At 36.7% G+C, this 25,422-nt stretch overlaps 2 protein-coding genes across 2 annotated transcripts in view; one reads left to right on the top strand and one right to left on the bottom strand.

The window, feature by feature from the left end:
- The first annotated feature begins 3,693 nt into the window (after window positions 1–3,693).
- On the top strand, window positions 3,694–8,650 carry LOC149829098 (uncharacterized). The gene is made up of 4 exons (XM_090017280.1): window positions 3,694–4,535; window positions 5,176–5,393; window positions 8,001–8,096; window positions 8,185–8,650. The coding sequence occupies exons 1-4, from the start codon at window positions 3,860–3,862 to the stop codon at window positions 8,374–8,376; spliced, it is 1,182 nt and encodes a 393-aa protein (XP_089873406.1). The 5' UTR covers window positions 3,694–3,859; the 3' UTR covers window positions 8,377–8,650.
- A 1,150-nt stretch (window positions 8,651–9,800) lies between these two features.
- Window positions 9,801–25,422, bottom strand: part of LOC149829097 (AMP deaminase-like) — a 50,630-nt gene continuing 35,008 nt past the window's right edge. The window contains exons 14-20 of the mRNA XM_090017898.1: window positions 14,149–14,202; window positions 13,939–14,049; window positions 13,677–13,850; window positions 13,497–13,577; window positions 10,728–10,826; window positions 10,563–10,648; window positions 9,801–10,459 (exon numbers count right to left, since the gene is read on the bottom strand). Of these exons, the coding sequence (XP_089874024.1) occupies window positions 10,450–10,459; window positions 10,563–10,648; window positions 10,728–10,826; window positions 13,497–13,577; window positions 13,677–13,850; window positions 13,939–14,049; window positions 14,149–14,202 (615 nt within the window). The 3' untranslated portion in view covers window positions 9,801–10,449. The remainder of the gene's footprint in view (window positions 10,460–10,562; window positions 10,649–10,727; window positions 10,827–13,496; window positions 13,578–13,676; window positions 13,851–13,938; window positions 14,050–14,148; window positions 14,203–25,422) is intronic.

Here is a 25,422-nt window from a genome sequence, read left to right as displayed (position 1 = left end):
AAAATAAACTATTATGAATTTTAATTAAGGTTTTTTTTTTCATGGTCCTCTCGTTTGATTACGACAACGTTCTCCTGGGAGTTCCAAATTCGTACTTACTGTATTTTCCGAACTGATTGTGATTTAACCCTTTTTTGGATCTTGATTGCCAATTAACCAAATTTGGATTCATTAAGATTCAATTGGATTCTAATTGGGTTTTGGATCCATCTATGATCTGAATCCATACGTCGTATCCAAATCCAAATATTGAGTCCATTTGATCCAGTTTGGATTTCAAGATCCATTTGGATCGACTCTATATCATTTTATCGTATTTATTTCAAAGGATTTTATCCTTTACTTAGTTTGATAATTATTGAAATTTTGTGGGTTTTACAAAGAGAGGGAGAGGAGGAGGATTAGAAGACCGGGGGAGGAGAAGGGGAAAAAGGCATACCTTTGAGGTCATCGGCGGTGGTCGCAGCGGCGACGACGATCGGACCAAAGGGAGGAGGCGTCGCGGTTTGCAGGGATGTCGGTGCGAGGAGATGGAGGCTCGAGAGGGAGGCATGCCCCCTCTGCCCTCATGCGATGCTTTTAAAAAGCTCGTGGGAGGGGGGATTTGGGGAAACCCTTAAGGGTTTCCCTTATCTGCCGAGGGGGTGGAGCGGCGCGGGTGAGGTGGGACGCACATGGGAGGCTTTTGTTTTAAAACCCTCACCCTGCGTCGGGTTTTAAAACCCCAATGAGGGCGGGCCTCCGACCCGGGTCCGATAAATTATTATTATTATTTTTTTTTTACGTGGGTTTTACAATTTTTCTAACATGTGGTTTTATCCATCTAACTAGAAAAAAAATCACATGCAGATGCACAGAAAACAAATATGTAAGAATTTACTAATTATCAAAATCTCAAATTTTAAAGAACCTTCAGAAATTGGAGAAGTAACACTGGTTGTCAAAAGGATTTCTCATGTTTCCCTTCTTAGCAGGTCTGCAAACTTGCAAATGCCTCTGAAAACTAAGACTTTGCACACACACAAGCATGTATTCAAGGTAGATCTTCCTATATTTTTCATGTGACAATTGTTACCCATGACCAATAATATGTTTCATGCATAACTAGGTTCCTGGACAAGGAGGCAATCAAGACACCTGATGTGCTCCTAATGCTGATGGCTTACTATCTAATTCTTGGAGACTGTAGTGTTCAAAAGGTTGAAGAAGCAAAATGCCTACTTAGAGTGATCCCAATATGTGCTTCATGTATAATATTTTACATAGCCATAGTTCAACAATCTACATACACTATTCTTCAAGCCATACAATACGCATTGGAAAGCACTTCTGTATCCCAGCAGTCTCCTTCACTGTTCTCATTGCTCACCATATCCCTGTGGTTGCCCTTCTACAATAGGCTCAGCGTCCCCGAGATCCGCAATCACCGGCCGGGATGGCGGGTTCACATTACTTCAATGTACAGATGTAGGTATGGTACTTGGTGTGACCACTATGTTGGTCTCAGACATGGTTGAGGCAAGGAGGATCCTTGCTCTATCAAGCCCTCTTGGATCAACGTTTGGCGTATGACTTATATACCACAATTTGTCTTTGCTGGATTGGCAGAGGCTTTTAGTATAATTGGGCTGGTTGAGTTTTACTACAAGCAGTTTCCTCACAATATGAGTTACTGGCTCTTTTCTCTCTCTTGGAATGGCAGCATCAAATTACCTCATCTGTTTCATTGAGCATTGTTCATACGATAACAGGGAATGGGAATCATGCAAATTGGTTGAATGAAGATCTGAACCATGGAAGACTAGACCTCTTTTACTATTTGGTTGTAGTGCTGTGAATTTTGTGTGCTTTCTTGTTTGTGTCAAGTGGTACAAGTACAAAGGTACGGATGTCCTGGTTCATCAATGAATTCTGGAAACGCGTCTCCATGAACGAGTGTGATTGAAAGGACAGAATTGTATCTGATGAGAATCATTGTGCTGCTAGGTTATTTTCCTGCAATATGCTATTCATACAGCAATAACATGGGACTTGCAAAGTGTAGGATACTTGAAATTCCTCTCTCTCTTTCTCTCTCTCTCTCTCTCTCTCTCTCTCTTCTCATTTACATTGTTCTAAGATGTGTTTTGCAAATCAGACCTCATAGATGTGTTCAACATGTTTTATTTGTTAGAAATAGGCTGTTGGATCCTGCTATTCTAATAAAAAATATGATTTCATGAGCTTTAAAATTTATGAAAATTTTGAAACTTTATAAAAACCTGCTCACATGTGATGTTCTAATGGTTCAAAAGTTGATTTATGCTAAATAAACCATGTGGATCATGTTTGTACGGTCAAATTAGAAAAAACAAAGAAAAGACAAAAAAAAAATTGAATAATCAAAACTGTTCATTCTCACCTAAAAACATTTTTTTATTATTTTGGACTAAAAATACTCTTATATGTATTTAAAATTATTAAGACTGAATAAAAATTTAAATATGAATGCTATTCGTATTTTAATTCAGTTATGTTATTGATTGTATTGTAACCTGCTCAAAATGTTTAATTTAAAAGTGAAGGTAATCTCAGACATTTTCAGGTTAAAATTTTGAGGTTTTATAAACAATATTCGATAGTTACTCATTTATTATTCGTCAATGACACATTGGTTTTTTTTAATGGTTGCAAACAATTAGTGCAGGGCTTACTTATTAGACCGACTTAGGCTTTATGAAACCTTCTCTGGTAACCACATAGATGCTTTCAAGAGTTGCTTCCTGCTCTCTCTTGAAAGAACCAAATTGATTATTCATTCTGTAGTTGGTTACATTCACAAAGATTTTAAACAGGCAAGACTAGATCCCATCCTCTAGTCCACTAATGGGCCCCATGTCTTTCTTATTACCAAAGTCACATCTCATTCAATGCAATATGTGCCGCTGATTGCACAAGATCAGTGGCACATATTTTTCTTGCGTTTTTGTCGCTCTTTAGTGGTGATCAAAGACCGCCACTAAAGTGTTTTTTCAAAACACTTGCACGCAAGGTGCATTTCCGATTGAGTCTGATAAAAGGGGGTTCGATGATACCTCTTTCGGGAGTCATGGGTATCTGCTAAATGAAACATATTAAATAAGTTTTTTAGTTTTTTTCATTTTATTTTTAAATTCTAACAGTACAGATGGGATCTATGTAGTTGATTTTTTAAGGATCAGCTCTTTAAGTGTTCGATTATGATACATAAGTGGGTTTTTATAACGTTCAAAAAATCATCCGTTCAAAATCTTTGTAAATTTTTTAAGCTCTAAATATCATTTTTTTACAGAAAACACATGATCCAAGTATGGATTCCTCCTAAATGGATCATACCCAACACATTTATGGGTCGAAACTGCAAAAACAGGAAGAGTAGAAAAACTCATTTAGCACATACCCATTACTACCCCTTTCAGTATTTTATATATAGTATATATTTTTATATCCTATCAAGCTTAAAAAATACCTAAAATTAAAATAAAAAACGAGCCAGCTCGTGATCGGCTCGCCAATCTTGGCTCATAACGAGCTCGGGATTGGTTCACGAGCCGAGTCGGAACAGCCCAAGCTCGACTCGTTCGGTTCGTTTACCAGCCCACCCTTTCAAACACTTACCCTTTACTTATAATAACACTAACATCTCTCTCTCTCTCTCTCGTCGTTCCCTGTCTTTCTTCTTCCTTTCAGAACGCCTCTTCCTGTTCTGAGAAGAGGAAACGTCACCAAATGCACACCACTTGAACCCCGAGCAATCCATCTTTTTCCTTCTATTTTCTTCTCCTCCTCCTTTTCTTCTCTCTCTCTGTTTGGCAAAGAGCAGAAGGGGGAAGCTCCGGCAATGGCGACGACGACGGAGGCGACCGCCGAATCGATGACCCAAGACGGCCCCGTGCTGAGCATGATGAGCAAGCGCCTCCGCGCCCTCCGCAAGAAGTACAACCGAATCCTGCAGACGGAGGAGAGCAAGGCGCAGGGCAAGCCCATCAACAAGGAGCAAGAGGATGTCCTCCGCTCGAAGCCCGCCCTCTCCGCCCTCATAGAAGAGTACGAGAAGCTCCACCAGCCCCTCTCCGCCGCCCTCAACGAGGAACTCTCTCTCTTCAAAGCCCGCGAGAAAGCTGTATCCGCCCCTCCTCTGGTGGAGCCCGCGAACGGGCAGCGTCCGCCTTCGGCCTCGGAGGACTGCCTGGACGAGGCCGTGGAGGATCTGCTGAAGGTGCTCTATTTTGGGTCTCTGTTCGATGTTAGGCCGCAGATGGATTTCACTTCAATTATGCTCACCAAGTCCCACGAGCGGAGCTCCTGCCTGATCTACGATTATGTCACGGAGGACGCCACCGATCTCCTCGCCGAGAGGGACCTGGATTTGCTATCCCTCATGGGGAGCCTTGTCGTTTCCCGGTCGCCCGACTCGACGATGTCGCATAAGGAGGCGTTGCAGGAGTGCCTCCGTCATGCCAAGCTCTGGCTCCTCAACTCCGACCAGCCCATCCGCCCCAATTCCGGGGTTTCGTGTATCTTTCTTGTCTCAACCCTCTTTTCAAGATTTTTTTGGTTGGTATTCTTTTCTTCTTGTTTTCTGGGTTTTCTTTCATGTTTCTCTTGTTTTATGGATTGGAGATTTTGATTCTCGAATGAAATGTGGAACTTAGCCCAGCCTCTGGATACATCCGAACAGCCATTTAAGTGGTGGTTGAGTACATCCACTTATACAAATAAATGGGATAACGTGGGATGTTCTAGTATGCAGAATAATGTATTTTCCAAGCTTATCCCATTTTTCTGGATAAGTGGGTGCATCGAAGCACCCTTTCTAGTGATTGGATGCAGTTACGGATGTCCTTTCTACTTGGGTTTTGGTTAATTATTTACATACGCTGAATAAAGTGAAACAGGGAATGGATTTCATCGAGTAATTCCTCATTGAGTCCATTTCGGTTTCGGTGTTCAGATTGATGACTCCATGACTTTTGTCAGGGTCCTTTCTAAACTATTTTATTTTGCATTTGAGCTTTGAAGTTGCAAGAAATTGGTTTGTGTTTAAAGAATCTTGGGTGGTGGTTTCAATTGGTGGGAGTGTGTGTGTGAGGTTGGCATTAAGAGTTTGTTTAGTTGTGGGTCCGTTGTTGGTTTGTTCCTTAAGTTGCTGAACAGATGCACGGCTGAGAGAACGGTTGAACAAGATCCTCTCGTCGGATTACTTCACAATGACCCCACAGATGACAAAGTTGAGCCAGCAAACAGCTGCCGAGGCTGCTGCGGCTGTGGCTGCTGCTGCTGGGAACTACAATGCACGGTTTGCAATTCACGAGTCAAACGGGCAAGTGCAGGTGTTCCATCCAGAAGGTGCTGCAACTCATTATCAGCAGATGGTATATTCCTCAATCAAAATCGAATTCTATTGTCTGACTATATGAGATTATCAGCATTTTCTTTGGTGATTGTTGTATGTTTTTTATTTCTTATTGAGTGATTTTTTTAGCTTTCAACTATCCATCATTGTCTGCTTCCTACATGCAATAAGTAGGCTGTGTATGTGAGATTTCTACATCAAATTACTCTTGTTATATCATGTTTTTACTTATGGTGCACGGCTACATGAAATTATTTGTTTCCCCTTTTGCGTCCATGCTTGTGTGCTATACATGCACCTTACTGTATGCATGAAAGACCTATAGAATAAACACATCACGAGATTGAAATTTATGAATATTCACTTGAAGAATCGTGTTATACATGCACCTTACTGTATGTCTGAAAGACCTATAGAATAAACGTATAACAAGATTGAACATTTTTTAAATAATTGTTTGAAGAATTAATACCTTGGTAATTTCATTGGTTAATTCACTGGGTTTACAAAACTTGCACTCTTATGCATATGCATTGTGTATTATTCGTTCCTATTGGATCTTCTTTAATGGATGGAAATAAAATGGCATCAGTCTCTTGTAGGACACTACAGAACTTCTTGAATTATCAACCTCTGACTTGGCCTCTTTCTACCCCCTATTAACTATGTGCCCTTAGTCAACCTTGAGAATTTTAAACATAGTGATTGGTTGCCGACTTATGTAACCATTCAAAACAGGTGGTCACCATAATCGATTATCTTGAATCTGACGTGTGACGCTAAGGCTTGAACTTTGTAGCTCTTGCTTCACTAAAATGCAACCTACATGAAGCGAGCTTTTGCCTCCTTAGCCTCAAAAGTCAATGAACTATATGTAGAAGAGTGCATAACTGTGTCCATGCTCTTATAGTGAGAAGCAAATTTGAATTCTTTTGCCTTGACTTATTATTGTAGATCGAAAAGTGCTTTAGTTTAATAAAAAACATATTTGTTTATGTTTAAGTAAATTATAGAAAAGGAGCCTATCAAAAAATGTATAGTAAAGGACTTATCATTTACGATTTATTCATCAGTTCAATTAAAATAGTTCAATGGTGGTTCCTTTATTACAGGGATGAAAATTGTATAAATGTGTTTTTAATGAAAGAATCATTCTCCTTGCAACGTCTCATGTCTTTGGAAGCATGCTTTCAATAAAGTGAGAAGTGTTAACTACCTAGCTTCAAGCTTTTGAAGAAATTCACATGAGCGAGCTTCTGAGCCTGGTCTTTTGCATTAATGATTCAGCTTAGACAGTGCAAATTTGTGTCAATTATAGACTTTTATATATTTTTCAATTTTTTAACAGTTGTCGATGTGGCAATACATGTTAATGGGAGGTCACAACTATGTCCTAATATGCTAGATTGGCAAAAACTGTATCAAATGTGTTCATGTTGTATCTATGTCCATGTCCATGTGAAATAAATGTTGTGTACAATTGCCAATAAATATGGTGGTATAGATATATTCTTTCCGTCTTCTAACATGTCATCTTTTGGTAAGAATTAATTTATTGTACTTCAAACTCCTTCATTTTCCATATTTTCTATGTCAAGAAAACTGTGTTTTTAGCACAAGTATTATATTTGTTATTGCTTGCAGATGTGGTAATAATTAATTTATTGCACTTTAAACTCCTTCATTTTCAGTATTTTCTATGTCAAAAAATTTGTTTTTAGCGCAAGAAGTATTATATTTGTTATTGCTTGCAGATGTGTTTTTAAATGGAGGTCAATCCTTTTAAGTTTACCCTTTTTAATTGTTAATTAGGTTATAACTACCTGCATGCCTTTCTCAACATCACCTAAACTACTAAGGGCTGTTTTTGAGAATAAATCAAGGCAGTTATATAACAATAGTTCATTTTAAAGAGTACTTCATTTTAAAGGGTACCATAGTGTATCTTTTCTAATAATGCCTTCCAAGTGGAATGTCATTTGTTTCACCATGTACTGTGGAATTTAAAAAGGTGAGTTGGCAAAGGATTCTCAATATTCTTTGGTTATTGGAGTTGGTTTCCCTAAAATCTGAATTGGCGAGGTGAGTTGGCAAAGGATTCTCAATGGGCACAGTGTCTTTTAGTTCCATTTCCTAAAGATGAGCTTGGGGTTTGACGGTTCATGAGCATGATTAGTGTCAAAAAATTGTCACCTCCTCTTGCAACTTTTGCTGCATTATTGCTGTTAGCAGGCAGTCAAATCTTTTTTTAGTGGTCCTGTAATATTCTTCCACGTAGAGTAGCTCGTGTAGGACAACCTCTTCTCCAGATAATTCTGGGTTTATCTGTTCTTGCAAATTTGCTGCATTATTCCTGCTAGCATGAAAGGCAGTCAATCTCTTTTTAGTGGCGTTTTCTGTATAACCCTGTAATATTTCCTCCATGTAGAGCAACTCTTGTGTAGTGTAACCTGTTTTAACTCTCTGATCTGTTTTCTCTGGGTAATTCATGGTTTATCTGCTCTTGGAACTTTGCTTCATTATTGCTGTTAGCAGGGGATCAGACTCTTTTTCGTGGTGTTTTGGGTATGACTTGTAATATTCCCTCCGTGTAGAGTAACCTATTTTCAACTCCATAATTTTACAGAATGAGGAGGTTGCAGAATTTGAAGGTGACAATTTGGCGAGTGGTTCATCCATACATGGTGATCAATCAAGCCTCGAAGGAGAGCTACTTCTCAAGGTTATGACGTTGTAGTAGCTTGTGTCTTTCTGATAATGCCAGTGTCATCGGATTTGTGTTCTGATGATGGTCATATATGCTTTTGCAGGTTGAAGAAGAGGAATCTATGGATCCATCTGCAGATGCTCCAAAGCCACCATCACCTCCCTCACAGGACCAGCAAAATGGGGTAGATGCTGAATACAAGGAGCATGAAAACATACCTCGAAGGCAGTATGCAAATCCAAGAGGAAGTGGTGACACTAGCAGCGCAGGAGGCTACCTGAATGAATGGTCATAGCCAATAATACTATGATTCTGGAAACTACTATTGCCCAAGAAATAGCAATCCTAGAGAAAGAGGTCGTGATGGTAGAATGATGTATTATGCCAACGGCAACCATGTAGCAGCCGAAGGCCATGGTGTTCATATGCATGGGGCTGCGGTAGCTGCAGAACAATCTTAACTGTTGCCTTTGCATGATTTTGACACATTTTGCAATGACCTACAATGGTGATACGGTGTCTGCTTATCTCATGAGAGAGTTTGATGAGTATTAGTTGTATGTTTTGTATGTTTTGTATATTTTGTGATGAATGATGAGATGAGAGGACGGTTATTGATTTTTAGGCTCTGTTTTGGAGCGGGAGATTGGAGGGGTAATGGTATTTAATGAAGGTATAATTAATACTACTTACCACCTTCATTAAATACCACCTGCTCCCACTAAGTGTTTGGGAACCCTGTTTTGGGAGAAGAGAATGGTGTCGAGTGTAGCATGGCTGTAGATCGGTCATTTTCAAGTGCTGCTTCCCAGGGATGTAGTGACAACTCCAGCCTCATCTCTAATTTCCATTTCCATTTCCATTTCCATTCCCATCTCCTCTCCAACACTGGCTCCCAATAAGAGACTTGACATTTCTCAAAATAATGAAAAACATTTTTAGTTACCAGCGAAGTAGGTGCGAGAATCTGCTATCTAAAAAATAGATAAAAAGGATGTTTTATCTGAATCACACTTCATCATCAGTCATTAACAGTGTCATGTCATCATCTCCTCATTTTGATAGGCTGGGCATTGGACCAGCGATCACCGGCCACCAGGCCTGTCTGTGTCTCCCACTCTTTCTGACGTGTGTGTGTGCATGCATCCAGATTGCAGTTTTAACTGGATTACTTTTTCAAATCTCAAGTCATTCTTTTGGTTTAGATCAACAATAGATATACACCTCGTGTGGTTCCCCTACATTTCTTCCTTTTATGATGTTTTCCACCTGCTTTTCTTTTCTTAATGAGTTTATGCAATTTGTTTCTGAAAATAATTTCACTAATTTACAAATTTAGCTAAGCGAGATTTTTTATATTTGCTACTGACAAAAGTGGCAGAATAACAAATAATGTGGCCATTCAAAGAATGTAGCAATCGATACAGATTGCAGCTTTAACTGGATTACTTATCAAATCTCAACTCATTCTTTCAGAATAAATCAACAATCGATAGAGATACACCTCATGCGGTTCCCTTACATTTCTTCCTTTTATGATATTTTTCTCCTGTTTTCTCTTTTCTTAATGAGTTTATGCATTTTGTTTCTGAAAAACAATTTATCACTAATGTGCAAATTTAGCTCAGCGAGCTTTTCTATGTTTGGTACTGACAAAAATGGCAGAATAACAAATAATGTGGCCATTCAAAAAATGTAGCATAAAAAGAACCATATTAATGAAAGCAGAAATAATATTATCTGATACAAGCAAAGATCCTGAAGTACTATTTCTACGTTACCATGAAAGCAACAAGATACAAGGAAACCCAGAACATTATTAAGCTAATAAAGGGCCAAAACTTTTTAGTCAGGAATGTTTTACAAACTTACAATGAAGATTGAAGAAAAAATTTCATCCAAACACATTTAGTCACAGAACACTCATTAACTGTTTAAACAAGTTTAATGAAAAAACATATTGATCTTTAAGCTAATCATTTGCAACCCCATCCCAGTATCCAAGTTGTCTCTTGGAGAGTCATTACCAAACAGCAAAATTCAAAACGGAGCTTCAAGAGCATAAAATTGGCTGCTGAACTGTACAATAAATGAGTCCCTCACCGACTGCAAGTGCTTAAAACATGGATGAAATCACTTCAGAAAAAGAGACCTTCAAACTGGATGGAATTTCTCACATTGAAATGGGCTAAAATCTATGTAGAAAACAAGCTGCCAGAGCAAAGTAGCATGAGCAAGATCTAGCACCCTTCATAAAGACCTCTTTCATGGCATTATTTTTTCAGGCAACTCCCCCAGTAACATGCAACCAAAAATGGACCAAAACTTATCCCATTGCAGTTGACTAAATTTTGTAGGAGAAACGTCATCATAAAGACCTGTTACATATCATTATTTCTTAAGGAAACTTCCCCAATATAAGAAATACAAAAATGAATACGACAACAAGCAGCTTATGCTGGATCTTAGACAATGAATCACCTGTTTTGTAGACCTTGTTCATGGTTCAGTTTTCGTCTGTGAGTCTTGTGTCCCAAGTAAATATACTGCATCTCTTCTTTCCACGTCTTCAAATAGAAAAATCAGTTTAAATATGTTTTCAACATGGTCCGAAGTCAGGAAATGACAAATTTATACAACTGCTACCTCATGGCGGAATTCAACTCTTATATGTGGAACATTTGTCTTGTGGATATCGTTGCCTTCAGCGCCCATTTTGTAGTACCCACTCCCAAGCCAATGAGACTGCATTTTTCATCCACAAGAACAATGATCAGTATTTGTGGTAAGTCACGTTTCCACACCTTTATTTTGGTTTACGCTTATGAATACAAAAGCCAGACAATAACACTGGCTTGCTACATCAATATCTTATGAAACAACTCCTTTTTCTATCTTGGAAGTCCTTAATCTTTTCCTCATAGTTGTAATTGTTGGAAACTCATGGACCATAGAACTTGATATCTAAGTGTTTCACAACTATTTTATCCCTATAAAGAAAGTTGTTTTTTTCAAGGAAAAACAATATATTCTTTAAGATTTTCTTCTTAAGTGCATTTTCATAAGAAAGAATGGTTTGTAAGCGATGAGAAGGCTATCGTGCATTTGCACTCCCCTAACAATGGGAGGAACATTCACCAATGGTATGGGTGAGATGTAAGTCATGAGAAGGCTATTGTGCATTTGTAAGAATAGTACCATATCGATGGAAACGGAAGGCTCACTTACCTATGCTAAAAATGAGCCTCCCACCCGACTCATCACCTTGCACCCTACTATAATGAAAGAGACTATAAAGTTCTTTTGAAAATGTTTTTGCTTATTTATGAAATATCTTTGTTTTTCTATTTTTTATTTTTTATTCAAAATAGACGAGTTTGTGTTCTGACACAGGTATGACCATGTCCAACATGGGTTGACTGCATCAGACAATCAAACCTGTCTCATCCACACATCGTGCAGTAACTCTTGTTGCTCCACGTATCAGGTTGTGTCTCATGGGACGTGTCAAAACTGCATGTCCCTATGACATAGGCTCAAACAGAACCTATACCAATCAAGAAATCTACAAAAGCAATCAAACGCCTTTGTTGGAATTTCATGAACAGCACACCATTGTCTAAAAAAACCTTAGTACGCTTGACCATATGGACAAACAATTTACAGTGTGATGGTTGCACAAAATAAAATATTTTCAGCATACATATTCATTTCACCAGATTTAGATAATGAAATAAGCATCAAATCAAATTCCAGCATGATTACACAAACCAGGAATAACTATCAACTGCAGACATATCGAAGTCGTAACAAATAAAGTGAAAAAAAAGCCAAATTAAAGAAAAAATTCCTTGGTTGCTAAATATAGTAATAGATAACCAAATATAGAACCAACCAATTACCATAGATGAAATCATGAAACTGCAGTAGCTGCTATTAAAAATAATCAAGAAAACCATGTAACCATCCAGTCAAAGGGGACTGAATAGGAAGAAATGGGAGAAAGACCACATGTTGGATGGGCCATTGGTCAAGAAATCCCTAAATTCCAAGAATGAAGTCATTTCATCAAAAACAAGTAATTGAATTTCTCGAGTTCCTCAGGGACTGTAAACCCCAAATTAAGCCATAAATATCTAGCACTTTCACACAATGTAAGTGCAAGATATTACAAATATGCCATTTCACCAACAAGCCTGGATATACCCTAGAACTGACTAGAGTTTTATTGCATGAATAGCCCACAATATAAATAGTATATAATATTATTCAACATCAATTACCAATTGAAAACCAAGTAGATTTTAGATGCAGGTGCAACGAACAATTTACAAACTAGCTTGTAATAAACTGAAAACCACTACCAACAAATCCAAATACATCATATTGATAACTAACCTATGTGGCTCCTGTATTGAAGTTTGAAAATAAATCTATCATAACAAGCATAGATTAAAATGAATGATGCAGATTACACGCACACACAGAGCATATGCACTTTTCTTTCTTATGCTTCATGTGCACCCCACTAATCAGAGTGTAGACTGCAACATGGTGCCACAGCTCCCATTCCTAGAAAAAGGTTGCTGGATGGACCAACTGAAGCTACTGTTCCTTCTTTGCTCTGTATTATGTTTCAAATGACTGAGTTGTAAATTTTCATGGTAGTACATCAACCCCCTAATTAAGCAATAGTTATTATAAGGCTGCCAGTTTCTTGCACAAATCTGATTATAATCTGCAAGCTCAAGGTTGAATAGAATACAAATAGTTATATGTCCAGGAGACCAACCACCTTCTCCCCAACCCCCGAGCCCCCCTCTTCCACACACACGCTCAATCAGAGAGTACATTTTGTGCCTATGGGCTGTTATATATCCATGAAGTCACTCAAAACTGGAAGTATATCCACCCAGTAAGCATTATAAAGTTCTTCAAGCTCCTAGACAATCAAGGAGTCCCAAGATCTCTTTAAAATTGTTCACCCTAATGTATGGGGGATACTGTTGTTGTCTCCAATCTTCGAAGAAATAAAAATTTGGAAGCTCTCGTGATATATTCAGGGCCAAGAAATTCTTGTCTAATTTTCTTAATCACAATCACAAGATGAAGTACCACTATAAAATAAGGCATGTCATAATACATAATATATTAGCACACAGCATGTTTTAGTTGCAATAGCAAGCAAAAAAATCTACAAATACAGTAAAAAGGCACAGCAAATTTTTTGGTCAAATAAAAAAAGCCTAAGTGAACTATTTAGATTCCAGTAATTTCATGGATGACAGTGTATGAAAGATATTTGAATGTGAAAACTTCTTGTTTGTTCTTTTACCCTTACTTTTCTGGCAACATTTCCAGGTTTATATAGACCAAAATAACAGTTGAAACTGATGAAACCATACTATCTCTTACCTTAGATGAGTGAGGAAAGCCAGACTGGTAGACTGAATTCCTTGCAATCTCACACAGATCGCAAGAACTTAGCTTCCAAACCTTAAGAGGAATGAAGAAAATATATTGAAAACTAAAGGGAAAGAAAGCAAATTACACAAAAAGAAGAAAGTGAAGCGATAATTATCAGTTGGTGCAAACCTGCGCAGCAAAACTATATTCCTCTAACAGAGGCTCCTTGGTCAAATGGATCTGCAACGGATCATCTGTTGAGAGCGAGACATTCATCCCTTGAGCAAAAAACTTGGGAAATGGGTTTCGGTGGTATTTGAGAAACAAAGAGTTGTTACTCAAAGGAGACATGGCCAATCCTATCTGAAAAATATCTTAAGATAAATACCACTTTTACCGACAATAACACCTTATAGTGTCTTAAGGTTTTTACTGTGAAAAACTAATAAACCTGAGCAAGATAGTATAGATGCTGCAATACAGGGGATTTTCTGAGATTATTCCCATGAGAGATGCTGTGTGCTACAAGGAATGCAGCAGCCAGGTGATCAACATCTCCAGCCTGTGAGAAACCAAAAGCCCAAGAATAAGAATGTTGATACAAATAATTTCACTGACAATTGAGTTGAAGCTAAAAATAAACCAAGAAAAGATATACCACCTCCCCACAATGCGGACGGAATTTGATAACAGTCATTCCTTTGCTTTCTCGTAGCTACATGAAAGACAAGAGGTTAATCAACAGGCAATGTGATTCATTGCAGAGGGCCCTATAGCAACTTATAGCATGCCTACCATGAATCAAATGCCACTTGAGGCATTACACTTTAAAGAAGAGCAAATCAAATCACCCTATCAGTTACTTAAAAGCATATCCTAAATCATATAAAACCAGAAGGGGTACCGGATGCTGAATTAGATTATTTGTGATCTTTTTCCAAATGACACATGCCATATGTTTTTGTAATATAATTATAAATTTGTTTACACATTTGTATTTTTTTCAAAAGAAAGGGCAAGTGTTACCTGGCACTAGTGCAATTTTTTTAAACACAAAAATAATTACCATTTAACTAGGTAACAGTTGCCATTTAATAAGTTAATAATGTTCTGTAATTTTCTCAAAATGGAATAGTTACCATGTAACAATTTGATAAAGATTCAGATTAAGGAAGCATATCATAGACGAAGATGAATTCGTGTGATCCTTGCAAGCAACAAGGAAGGACATCAAAAGTAATGATGAATATATTTTGGAAAGGTCCTCAAATAATACATGGGTCTCACATGAGACGCACCATCTTACCTTCTTTACCACAGGTTTTGCCTTATGTTCTTTTTTGCAAATTTTCTATATTTTTTCATATATCTTTGTAAACTTTCATTCTTGAGGAGACTTAAATTGAAAGTCTCTCTCATCATTCATGTACCCATTTGGATTCTGTGCATATTCTTTTATTGCTAGGGTTTTGTTTTCTTCATGGTGTTGCTGGTAAAATTTGTAAGAGAGAATTTGGTTTGTGCAGTTTTTTGGCTTTCCATTTTGTGGGTAACCATTTGTTCGTGGTTGGGTTATGGAATTCTTATTTTTTTTTCCTGCTGGTTTCTTTGTTCATCTATTGTTGGTGATCTTATGGTAGATTGAGTGAAAAAGCATGATATCTAATTTAGTTTTGTAATACGGGGAATTTTCAGTCTTTGTTGTGCATGGTGTCCCTCGCCCATGAAGGTGAAGGCCAGGACATAGGGGAGAGGGTTACAGAAGAACCACACTATAAGTAGTTCGTCAAGGCCCCCTTTCTTAGTAGTCCCCTCTTGGAGTTTCTTTTGGGAACTTACAGGTCCTAAATACTGGATCGCGCCCATAATGTAAGGGAGATGGAATGATCCAAATTTTCTAGCCACATACAGGAGAATGGCTGTAAAAGAAGACTAGTCTCTGATAGTGAACTAGATTCAAAGACCGATGACAAGTATCAGATTCACCTACGCTTAATCAGGGTCCCAACATGTATGTTTCTCCAACTTATTTCTGTTCAGCTCATGTAAACCACATTGCAGTCATAAACAAAATGTCATTTGTCATATGAATAACACTGTACTAGATTTGTTTTTAGCTAATGGTCATAGTTTATTTTCAATTGCATAATTGATTTTAACATGAGATTTAGGTTAGAGTTTTCATGATAAACTTGCATGTGTGCAGTCTGATGTGTTATGTTAGATCAGATTACACATATATTTATACATCCACCCATTCATGTGCACACACACACATATATACATAGGGTGAACATTTGGTACTAACGAAGGTATGGAACTATTGAGTAGAAATAACCTACTTGCGACTCAAGTGATCTACAAAGTTTCTTTAGTAGAAAATGGGTTTTGAATCATGTGACTGACATATAAGAAGGTTTTTCAAGGGCTTCAAAAATCAACGGCTTAAAATGTACCAAGATTTTACGCCTCAAAAATTCTTAATTTTACATTGAGAAAACTCGATCAAAGGTTTGATCCTTAGTCAATAATCAATGTTGAATGCATCTATGTGGTCAGATTGAGTTGGCACAGTTTGCACTTATGATTTTCAGCTCAATAGAGTAATGAAATACAAGAGCGCACAAATAGATACCACTAAGGGCTTACACAATTACATATGCACAATTATAACAAGCCTCTTATGGACCAATACAAACAAGAACACGAGCCACTTAGGGGCAAGAACACACATAAAAAATTTGATCGAGAAAACACAATCAAAGGTTTGATCCTTAGTCAACAATCTATGTTGAATGCATCTATGTGGTCAGATTGAGTTGGCACAGTTTGCACTTATGATTTTCAGCTCAATAGAGTAATGAAATACAAGAGTGCACAAATAGATACCACTAAGGGCTTACACAATTACATGTGCACAATTATAACAAGCGTCTTATGGACCAATACAAACAAGAACACAAGCCACTTAGGGGCAAGAACACATAAAAATTTTGATCGAGAAAACACGATCAAAGGTTTGATCCCCTTGGTCAACAATCTATGTTGAATGCATCTATGCGGTCAGATTGAGTTGGCACAGTTTGCACTTATGATTTTCAGCTGAATACAGTAATGAAATACAAGAGTGCACAAATAGATACCACTAAGGGCTTACACAATTACATGTGCACAATTATAACAAGCCTCTTATGGGCCAATACAAACAAGAACACAAGCCACTTAGGGGCAAGAACACACATAAAAAATAAATAATTTTATTGATAAAATGCTTAAGAAAAGCATGAATATGTGTGGGTGAACCCACACCTATTTATACAAGAAATGTAGGGAGAGAGCTAACTGGCCGTTGGGCAAGTCCAACGGCTAGTTGGTGTTAAAATGTAAACTGTAATATATATATTTATATATATATATATATATTATTTAATATTATTATATTTTCTTTTATTATTTTCTTTTTCTATTTTTCTTTATTTTCTTTTTTAGCATCTAGTTCAATAGAAACTAGATATTTGATCCAGTCAAGTTCCTGTTGGAACTTGACTGTGTAAATAGCTGTTGGACTGTAGTCCAACAGCTATAATAAATGCTGTTGGACTGTAGTCCAACAGCTATAATAAATGTTGTTGGACTATAGTCCAACAGCTATAATAATAAATGTTGTTGGACTATAGTCCAACAGCTATATTAAGAGACGTTGGAATCCAACGTCTCTTTTGGAGAGCTCAAAATGAGCTCTCCTCTCTCCCACTTTTTTGTATATATAGGGGTGAACCCCTTCAATGTAAATAACCATGCTTCTCAAGCATTTTGTTCATGAATAAAGTATTATTTATTTTTCAAGTGTTCTTCCTTTTATACCCTTTCAAGGGTCATGCTTGTAGTGTCTCCAATAGACACTTGTTTGTGAGTTATTTGTGCATTTGTTGAAGACCACCATTTCATTACATGGTATCAGAGCTACGAAATCCTTAGATCTTGAAGTGCTTCCGCCTCGATTTCCGTGCCACATTTACAAAAGGTGTTTCATCACCTTGTTCTTGGCTCAAGAAGATTTGTTTGAAGAAAGGCGAACTTGTGCTACAAAAATTTTTGGTTTTGTATCCTCTCTTATTCCTTTGTGTACTCTTTTTCTTTTCTTTTTATTTTTCTCTCTCTCTCCTCCTATTTATTCCTCTCTTACCCTTGTAAAAGATGAATGACAATGATAAGATCACCATCATTCCTATGAAGCTAAATGATACTAACTATGTAATGTGGGCTTCGATTATGAAGCACCACATTTGGGGGAAAAGTTTATGGGGTATAGTGGATGGTTCTGATTTGGAACCTAAACTATCTCTTACCAAGAAAGAGGGTGATAAAGAGGTTCCTCTAACGAAAGAAGAGAAGAGTAAGGCGTTAGCCACTTATGAAAAGGAATTGAAAGAATGGAGGATAGAGCATGCAAAAATTATGTCATGGCTCATCAATAGCATAGACATTAAAAAATGCTCTAGTCTAGCTAAGTTTGAGCATGCCGATAAGGCTTGGGAATACCTCAAAAACATATATTCCCTTAAAGATATTGCACATGTATGCAATTTACAAGATAAAATTCGGACAATGACTCAAAAAGATAAAACTATTCGAGAATATTATAATGAGTTGTCCGAACTTTGGGAAGAGTTGGCTCTTCTTGAGCCCAAATGGCATTGTGCAGAAGACATCGAGCTTCGCCAAAAGCAACTCGATATGGAACATTTCTATCAATTTGTGAATGGTCTAAGGCCGGAGTTTGAATCCACCAAATCGGCCCTTTTACATCGTGGAAAAATTCCTTCTATTGTTGATACTATAGAAGAGCTCACTATGGAGGAAAATAGACTTAGAAAAAGTACTCCAAAAGTTGATGATGACTCCGTTTTAGCTGTATCTAGACCGGGGAATCATACTCGTACTTACAAGCTGCCTCATTTTGGAAGGCAAAACGGCGACTTTGATAAAAGAAAAGTTATTTGTCATCATTGTCATGAACCGGGGCACTATAGGCCTCAATGTCCAAAGTTAAAAAGAAGAGAAGAAAAAAGAGTTGCATCTGTTGAATCTGAGTCAAAAGATCAAGATGCACCTGTGTCTATGGCTCAACTGATGGAAATCCTTCAACCTCTTCTCAAAGGGGTATCCTCCTCAACCGAAGCCTCAACTGGAGCGGCAGTTGCATCTTTCTCCGGTCCAGGTAACTTTCCTTGGCTTTTAGATTCTGGTGCTTCTTTTCATATGACCCCAAATGTTAATAGTCTATCCGAATGTCTTAAAAATAACTCAAGTGTGTCAAAGGTTTTTACAGCCGATGGCACATCTCTCGAAGTAAAAGGAATAAGATGTTTTGAAAATCTTCAAAAATCCAAAAGATTTTTTATCCCAGAAGTTAGATATATCCCTAAACTTAATTTGAATCTCTTATCTGTCTCGCAAATATCTGATTATGGATGTAATATCTCTTTCTCTTCTCATGGTTGTTGGGTACAGGATCGCCAGTCAGGAAAGCTGATTAGGGAAGGCCATAGAGAAGGAGGACTTTATTACATGGACTTTTTGGAATTACCCAAGAATGCATTTTGTTATAATATTCAGAAATTAGAATTGGATTTATGGCACAAAAGGCTTGGCCATCCTCATATGGATAAAATTCAATATTTTCCAAGTTTGGAAAAATTTTGTAATTCTGAAAATTTTTCTTGTAAAGACTGCATTCTTGGCAAAATGAAAAGGTTACCATTTCTTAGTAGAACTTTTGTTTCCTCACGACCACTTGAGTTAATACATTCGGTTGTTTGGGGCCCCGCACCAGTTATTTCCAAAGGTGGTTATACATATTATGTCATTTTTGTTGATGACTTTTCTAGACATACTTGGATTTATTTTCTTAAACATAAATCTGATGTCTTTGCTAACTTCCAAATATTTCATAAAATGGTTAAAAATAAGTTTCAAAATGATATTTCTGTTTTTCGCACTGATTCAGGGGGAGAATTTATGTTCAACGAATTCAAAGACTATCTCAATTTACATGGGAGCGATTTTGCGTATTATTAGATACTTAAAATCCTCTCTTTCACGAGGACTCTTCTTGTCTGCTTCATCTTCATTAAATTTAATTGCATATACTGATGCTGACTGGGGAGGTGATCCCAATAATAGACACTCAACTACTGGTTTTTGTGTGTTCCTAGGTGAAACCTTAATTTCGTGGAGGTGCAATAAGCAGCAAAAAGTCTCTCTTTCCTCCACCGAAGCTGAATACAGAGCCATGGCAACCACCACTATGGAGGTTGTTTGGCTCAGACGATTGCTAGCGGATATGGGAGCTAAAGCAACGCAAGCTTCAAAGATGTGCTGTGACAACAAAAGTGCGATCTACATTGCAAGCAACCAGACATTCCATGAGCGCACTAAACACATTGAGATGGACTGTCACTATGTCAGAGAGGAATACTTACATGGAACTATTGATCTGCCATATGTTACATCAGAATATCAATTAGCAGACTTCTTCACCAAGCCTCTCGCTGCTCCCAGATTTCACTTCCTCTTAGACAAACTTTCGCTCATTGTACCGTAAGTTTGAGGGGGAGTGTTAAAATGTAAACTGTAATATATATATATATATATATTATTTAATATTATTATATTTTCTTTTTCTATTTTTCTTTATTTTCTTTTTTAGCATCTAGTTCAATAGAAACTAGATATTTGATCCAGTCAAGTTCCTGTTGGAACTTGACTGTGCAAATAGTTGTTGGACTGTAGTCCAACAGCTATAATAAGTGTTGTTGGACTATAGTCCAACAGCTATAATAATAAATGTTGTTGGACTGTAGTCCAACAGCTATATTAAGAGACGTTGGAATCCAACGTCTCTTTTGGAGAGCTCAAAATGAGCTCTCCTCTCTCCCACTTTTTTGTATATATAAGGGTGAACCCCTTCAATGTAAATAACCATGCTTCTTAAGCATTTTGTTCATGAATAAAGTATTATTTATTTTTCAAGTGTTCTTCCTTTTATACCCTTTCAAGGGTCATGCTTGTAGTGTCTCCAATAGACACTTGTTTGTGAGTTATTTGTGCATTTGTTGAAGACCACCATTTCATTACAGTTGGGACTAGCTCCAATGACTAGAACACTTCGACAAAAGTGTCCCTAAGGGGCACTACCTATTACAAAAATAAAAAATAAAAATAAATAAGAAAAAATACATAAATACCCCTAATATATATACACATTAGATTATATACATATTAACATATATATTTACAAAAGAATACACTACAATTTAACACTCCTCCTCAAACTTATGGTGATAACACCAGAAGTTTGTCAAGTAAGAAATGAAACCGGGGAGATGGAAGTGCCTTGGTGAAAAAGTCGGTCAACTGATAGTCTGATGCTACGTAGGGCAATGTGATAATATTCTTTAAATATTGCTCAAGAACATAGCGGCAATCTATCTCAATGTGCTTTGTTCTTTTATGAAATGTAAATTGCCAGCTATATATATGGCACTTTTGATGTTACTGTATAATTTTGAAGGTGATTGCAAATACACCCCCATATCTTCAAGTAGTCTTCTCAACCACACGATTTATGATGTCGTAATAGTCATAGCACAATATTGAATTTATTGATGTTCTATTGATGTTAAAGATACTTTTTGATGCTTTTTGCACTTCTAGGACACCAACGAATCACCTAAAAAAATACAGAAACCAGTAGTTGAGTGTCTATCATTGAGATCTTCTCTCCGGTCAGAATCAAAATATACAATTAACTCAAGTGGGGAGGATGAAGATAATAAAAGACCCTTAAAAACTTAACTTTATAAATATCTAATCATTTTCATAACAGCACTCATATGCACAGTAGTAGGCGGTATGCTCTGCATTAAAATTGTTAGGTCAGGTAATTGTCAAATAGGTGAGCACTCCAAGTGATCCATTATCCATCTTCATCTTGGCATTGATTACTTTTAGAGTATTCACTTTATTTACATCAATAATTTCAGACTTATTAATAATCTCAGTAGCAAACTTCGATCGAGTCAGTAAATAACCACGAGGGAAATAAGCTATCTCAATTCCCAAAAAGAATCTAAGAAATTTTAAGTCAATTATTTCAAAATTTTGTTTAAGAATACTTTTAATGTAACTAAAATCCTAGGTAAGCCATTTTAAAATATTGTTTAAGAATACTTTTAATGTAAGTCCATATTTTTCTCCTCCAGTAACGATATGTCATCAATGTAGAGAAGTAAAATGACAATACCTATATCAGACTTTTTAACAAACATGGCAGTGTCAATATAACAGGATTTGTAGCCAAGTTTAATCATAACAAAACTGAACCTATCATACCAGGCTTTAGGACCATGTTTCAAACCATAAAATGCTTTTTTTAGATGAACACTTTCATACACAAAATAATATCCAAGTGGCGGATCCGTGTAAATTTCATCTTTTAATTCATAATTTAAAAAATCAATTTTGACATCCATTTGATAAATGGGCCAACCCTTAACAGAAACTACAACTATAAGGGTTCTAACAAAGGTCATCTTGGCTACAGTCGAAAAGGTTTCATCGTAATTTATACCATACTCTTGGGAATAACCTTTAGCTACAAATGTAGCTTTATATCTTTCTAAGGTTCCATTACTCTTAGTTTTTACTTTGTAAACTCATCTGCAACCTATGGTAGTTTTCCCTTTAGGTAAGTCTTATATTTTTCAGGTTTTGGATTTCTCGAGAGCCTCTAATTCATCATTCATGGCACCTATCCATTCTGGATATTAGTTTTCAACTTGGTTATATGATGTAGGTTCAAAATAGGAGAATATCCTTGATAAACATGCTTTATATTAGGGAGAGAATGATTCATATGATATGAATCTATCAGGCGGTCTAGAGACTATCAAATCTTCTAAGAGTATTTGGGTACTTTCTAGTGAACTAGGTTGCCTATCATTTTTTATCCTACTATATTGGATAACCATAGGTTCACTTCTATCTATGTCATTACTTACCACTTTGGATATTTAGTTGAGGTTCTTCATCAATGATATCATTACTTAAAGATTCATTATTGCTCTTATGGAGCAATTCCAAAAAAATAAAAATCATCAGCTTCCTTAGGCACATATTGATCAAAGAAGCTTTCATTTTCTATAAATGAGACATTCCTTGAACTGTACAGTTTATCATTTTTTAAATCATAACATCTAAATCCTTTTTTATTTTCACTATATCCAAGAAAAACACAAGGTATTTCCGTAGGCGATAGTTTAGCATTTTTGTTTGTAAGAACAAAACATTTATATCCAAAAGTCCTTAATCTAGAATAATCAAGAGAAATTTTATAAAGTTTTTCGAAATGAGAGACATTTTGAAGTTTAGTAGAAGGGACCATCTTTATGAGATATACGGCGGTAAGAAAAGCCTCAGCCCAAAGTTCTTTTGAAATAAGTAAAGTTTTAGTGGTTTCTATCTTATGTCTATATTTTCTCTTGGCCAATCCAGTTTGTTGAGGTGTATTGATGCAAGATCTCTGATGCAAAATATCATTAGTCTCTAAATATTTTCTAAAATCATTTGATATAAGTTCTTCCCCTGAATCCAAGCAAAAAATAGATATATTTGTTTTGAATAAGTTCTTAATAAGGTTGTGAAAGGTCATGAAATTTTCAAAAACTTTGTATTTGTGCCTAAGAAAGTAAATCCAAGTATATCGTGAGTAATCATCCACAAAAATCACATAATAAACATAACCACCTTTTGAGATAATAGGAGTCAAACCCCATACAACCGAGTGTACTAATTCAAGTGGTTTAGTAGAGAAAAAACTTCTTTCCTTAAAAGGAATAGCTTTCATTTTCTAAAAATGAAATCAGTGCGATAAAAGCTTTCATTACAAAAAAAAAAATCAAATGAGGTACACTGGATAATTTAGATGTACTAAAATGTCCTAGCCTTTGATGCCACAAAAGTATATCCATATTTTGTACATTGTAACAAAAAGAATTTTTTGGAATAATCATTTGATCCATGTAGTAGAGATCTCCTTCCCTATGGCCTTCCCCAATTTGCTTCTCGAACTAGAGATCCTGCATCAAACATTGGTCTATTGAGAAGGAGATACTACAACCATGATCGGCTATTTGTAAAATGGAAAGTATATTTAAATTAAGTTTTGGAACAAATCTAACTTTAGAAATATAAAAGTTTCAAAATTGTTTGAAATTTGCAATTCCTTTTATGTCAAGAGAGGAATCATCGGAGGTAAAAATATTAGTTCTACTTGAATTAGTACCACAATCGAAAAGCTATGTCACATGGGTGCGGGTGCGGATGCGGCGCAATTTCAAAAATTTTGGATGCGGGGACACGACTATATATATATATATATATATATATATATATATATATATATATATATATATATATATATATATATATATATATCCAGTGTGTGCATATATGTGGATATTGTCCTCTAAAGTTTGGCACCAGCATGAGTGTTTTTACAAACTTTTCAAATTATACTTTTGCCCTTGCAGAAAGGGGGGTCTGGGGGCTCCCCCCGATGCGGGTCCCGCTGCGCAGTCAGCGGGCGCGGGTCCAGGGGGGACCGCCCCTGACGGGGGGGCGTAGGGGGCAACGCCCCCCGGTTTTTTTTTCTGGGGCTTATGTTTGAAACTCATGCTATATGTATTTATTTTTTTAAAATATATAAAAAGATCATTTTTTTGCCCTAAAAATGGACATTTTTGAACTCGGTCAACATTGACCGAGTCTAAAACGAAGACGGACTCGTCCTCGATTCGTTGATCGAGTCTGGGCCATGTCCTAAGCCACACCCGTGTCCGCACCTGTGTCGGGGCGTGTCGACTCGGGTGCGTCGCCTCCCTAGCCGAGTCCGTGTGACTTAGTCGGAAAGTAATGAATAATTAGGAGTCATATGAAAGGAGGCACTAGAATCCAAGAACCAATAGAACTTACCGGGAGGTAAAGAAGAAGAAACCGCGGCACTAGTGATGGAAGATGATGAGCCTTTGAGAAGTGGTTGTAGAGTCTTCACCAATTGGGGCAATGTCATGGTTTCAATAGATTTGGAATCTCCATTTATTTCATTTTTGTCCTCTTAATAAGCATCTTCTTAAAAAGCCTCTTATAGGCCAATACAAACAAAAACACAAGCCATTTAGGGGCAAGAACACACAAAAAAAATAATTGTATTGATAAAATGCTTAAGAAAAGCATGAATATGTGTGGGTTCACCCACCAATTTATACAAGAGACGTAAGGAGATAGCTCAACTAGTTGTTGGGCTAGTCCAACGACTAGTTAGGACTAGCACCAACGGCTAGAACACTTGGAAAAAAGTTTTCCTAAGGGGCACTACATATTACAAAAATAAGAAACAAAAAAATAAAAATAAATAAGAAAGAAAATTACATAAATACCCTGACAATCTGGTGATAGTAATGAGTGAGATATTTATGATTAATTTGAATAAAGGGTAGTTAAATGGATTATAGATTAACAATTCATTCATGCAATAATAAAGTATATTTAAAACATACAAAATCATGGTGGAAGATTATAAGATCTACATGGGAGATTCTCATGAAGCTAATATTCATAGAAAATAGAGTGTGGAGCTTTGCTTTACCTCTAGAAAGTGCTTAACCCTCTAAAATGTGTATCACAAACCCACCATGATGAAGAATCTTGTATCTGCTAAATTACTTACAACTCATGATTTTAAAGTTATGATAGAATCCGATATTATCATATTGTGGAAGAACCACAAATTTATAGGTAAAGGCTACTCTACCAATGGCTTGTTTAAGTTGAATTTAATCATTAAATATGGTTTTACTTCTCTTTATTAGCT

This window comes from Nuphar pumila, chromosome 9 (genome assembly GCF_984573655.1).
Source record: "Nuphar pumila chromosome 9, dmNupPumi1.hap1.1, whole genome shotgun sequence".
In the NCBI taxonomy this organism is placed as follows: Eukaryota; Viridiplantae; Streptophyta; class Magnoliopsida; order Nymphaeales; family Nymphaeaceae; genus Nuphar; species Nuphar pumila.
The sequence above is the reverse complement of the archived record's forward strand: the minus strand, read 5'-3'. Positions and strand labels throughout refer to the sequence as shown.

Bases quoted from the DNA above. Each gene is read 5' to 3' on its own strand.
- LOC149829098 (XM_090017280.1), top strand. From the start codon at position 3,860: ATGGCGACGACGACGGAGGCGACCGCCGAATCGATGACCCAAGACGGC. The intron at 4,536-5,175 runs GTATCTTTCTTG...GTTGCTGAACAG, and splicing joins CCCCAATTCCGGGGTTTCGT to ATGCACGGCTGAGAGAACGG. The intron at 5,394-8,000 runs GTATATTCCTCA...ATAATTTTACAG, and splicing joins CAACTCATTATCAGCAGATG to AATGAGGAGGTTGCAGAATT.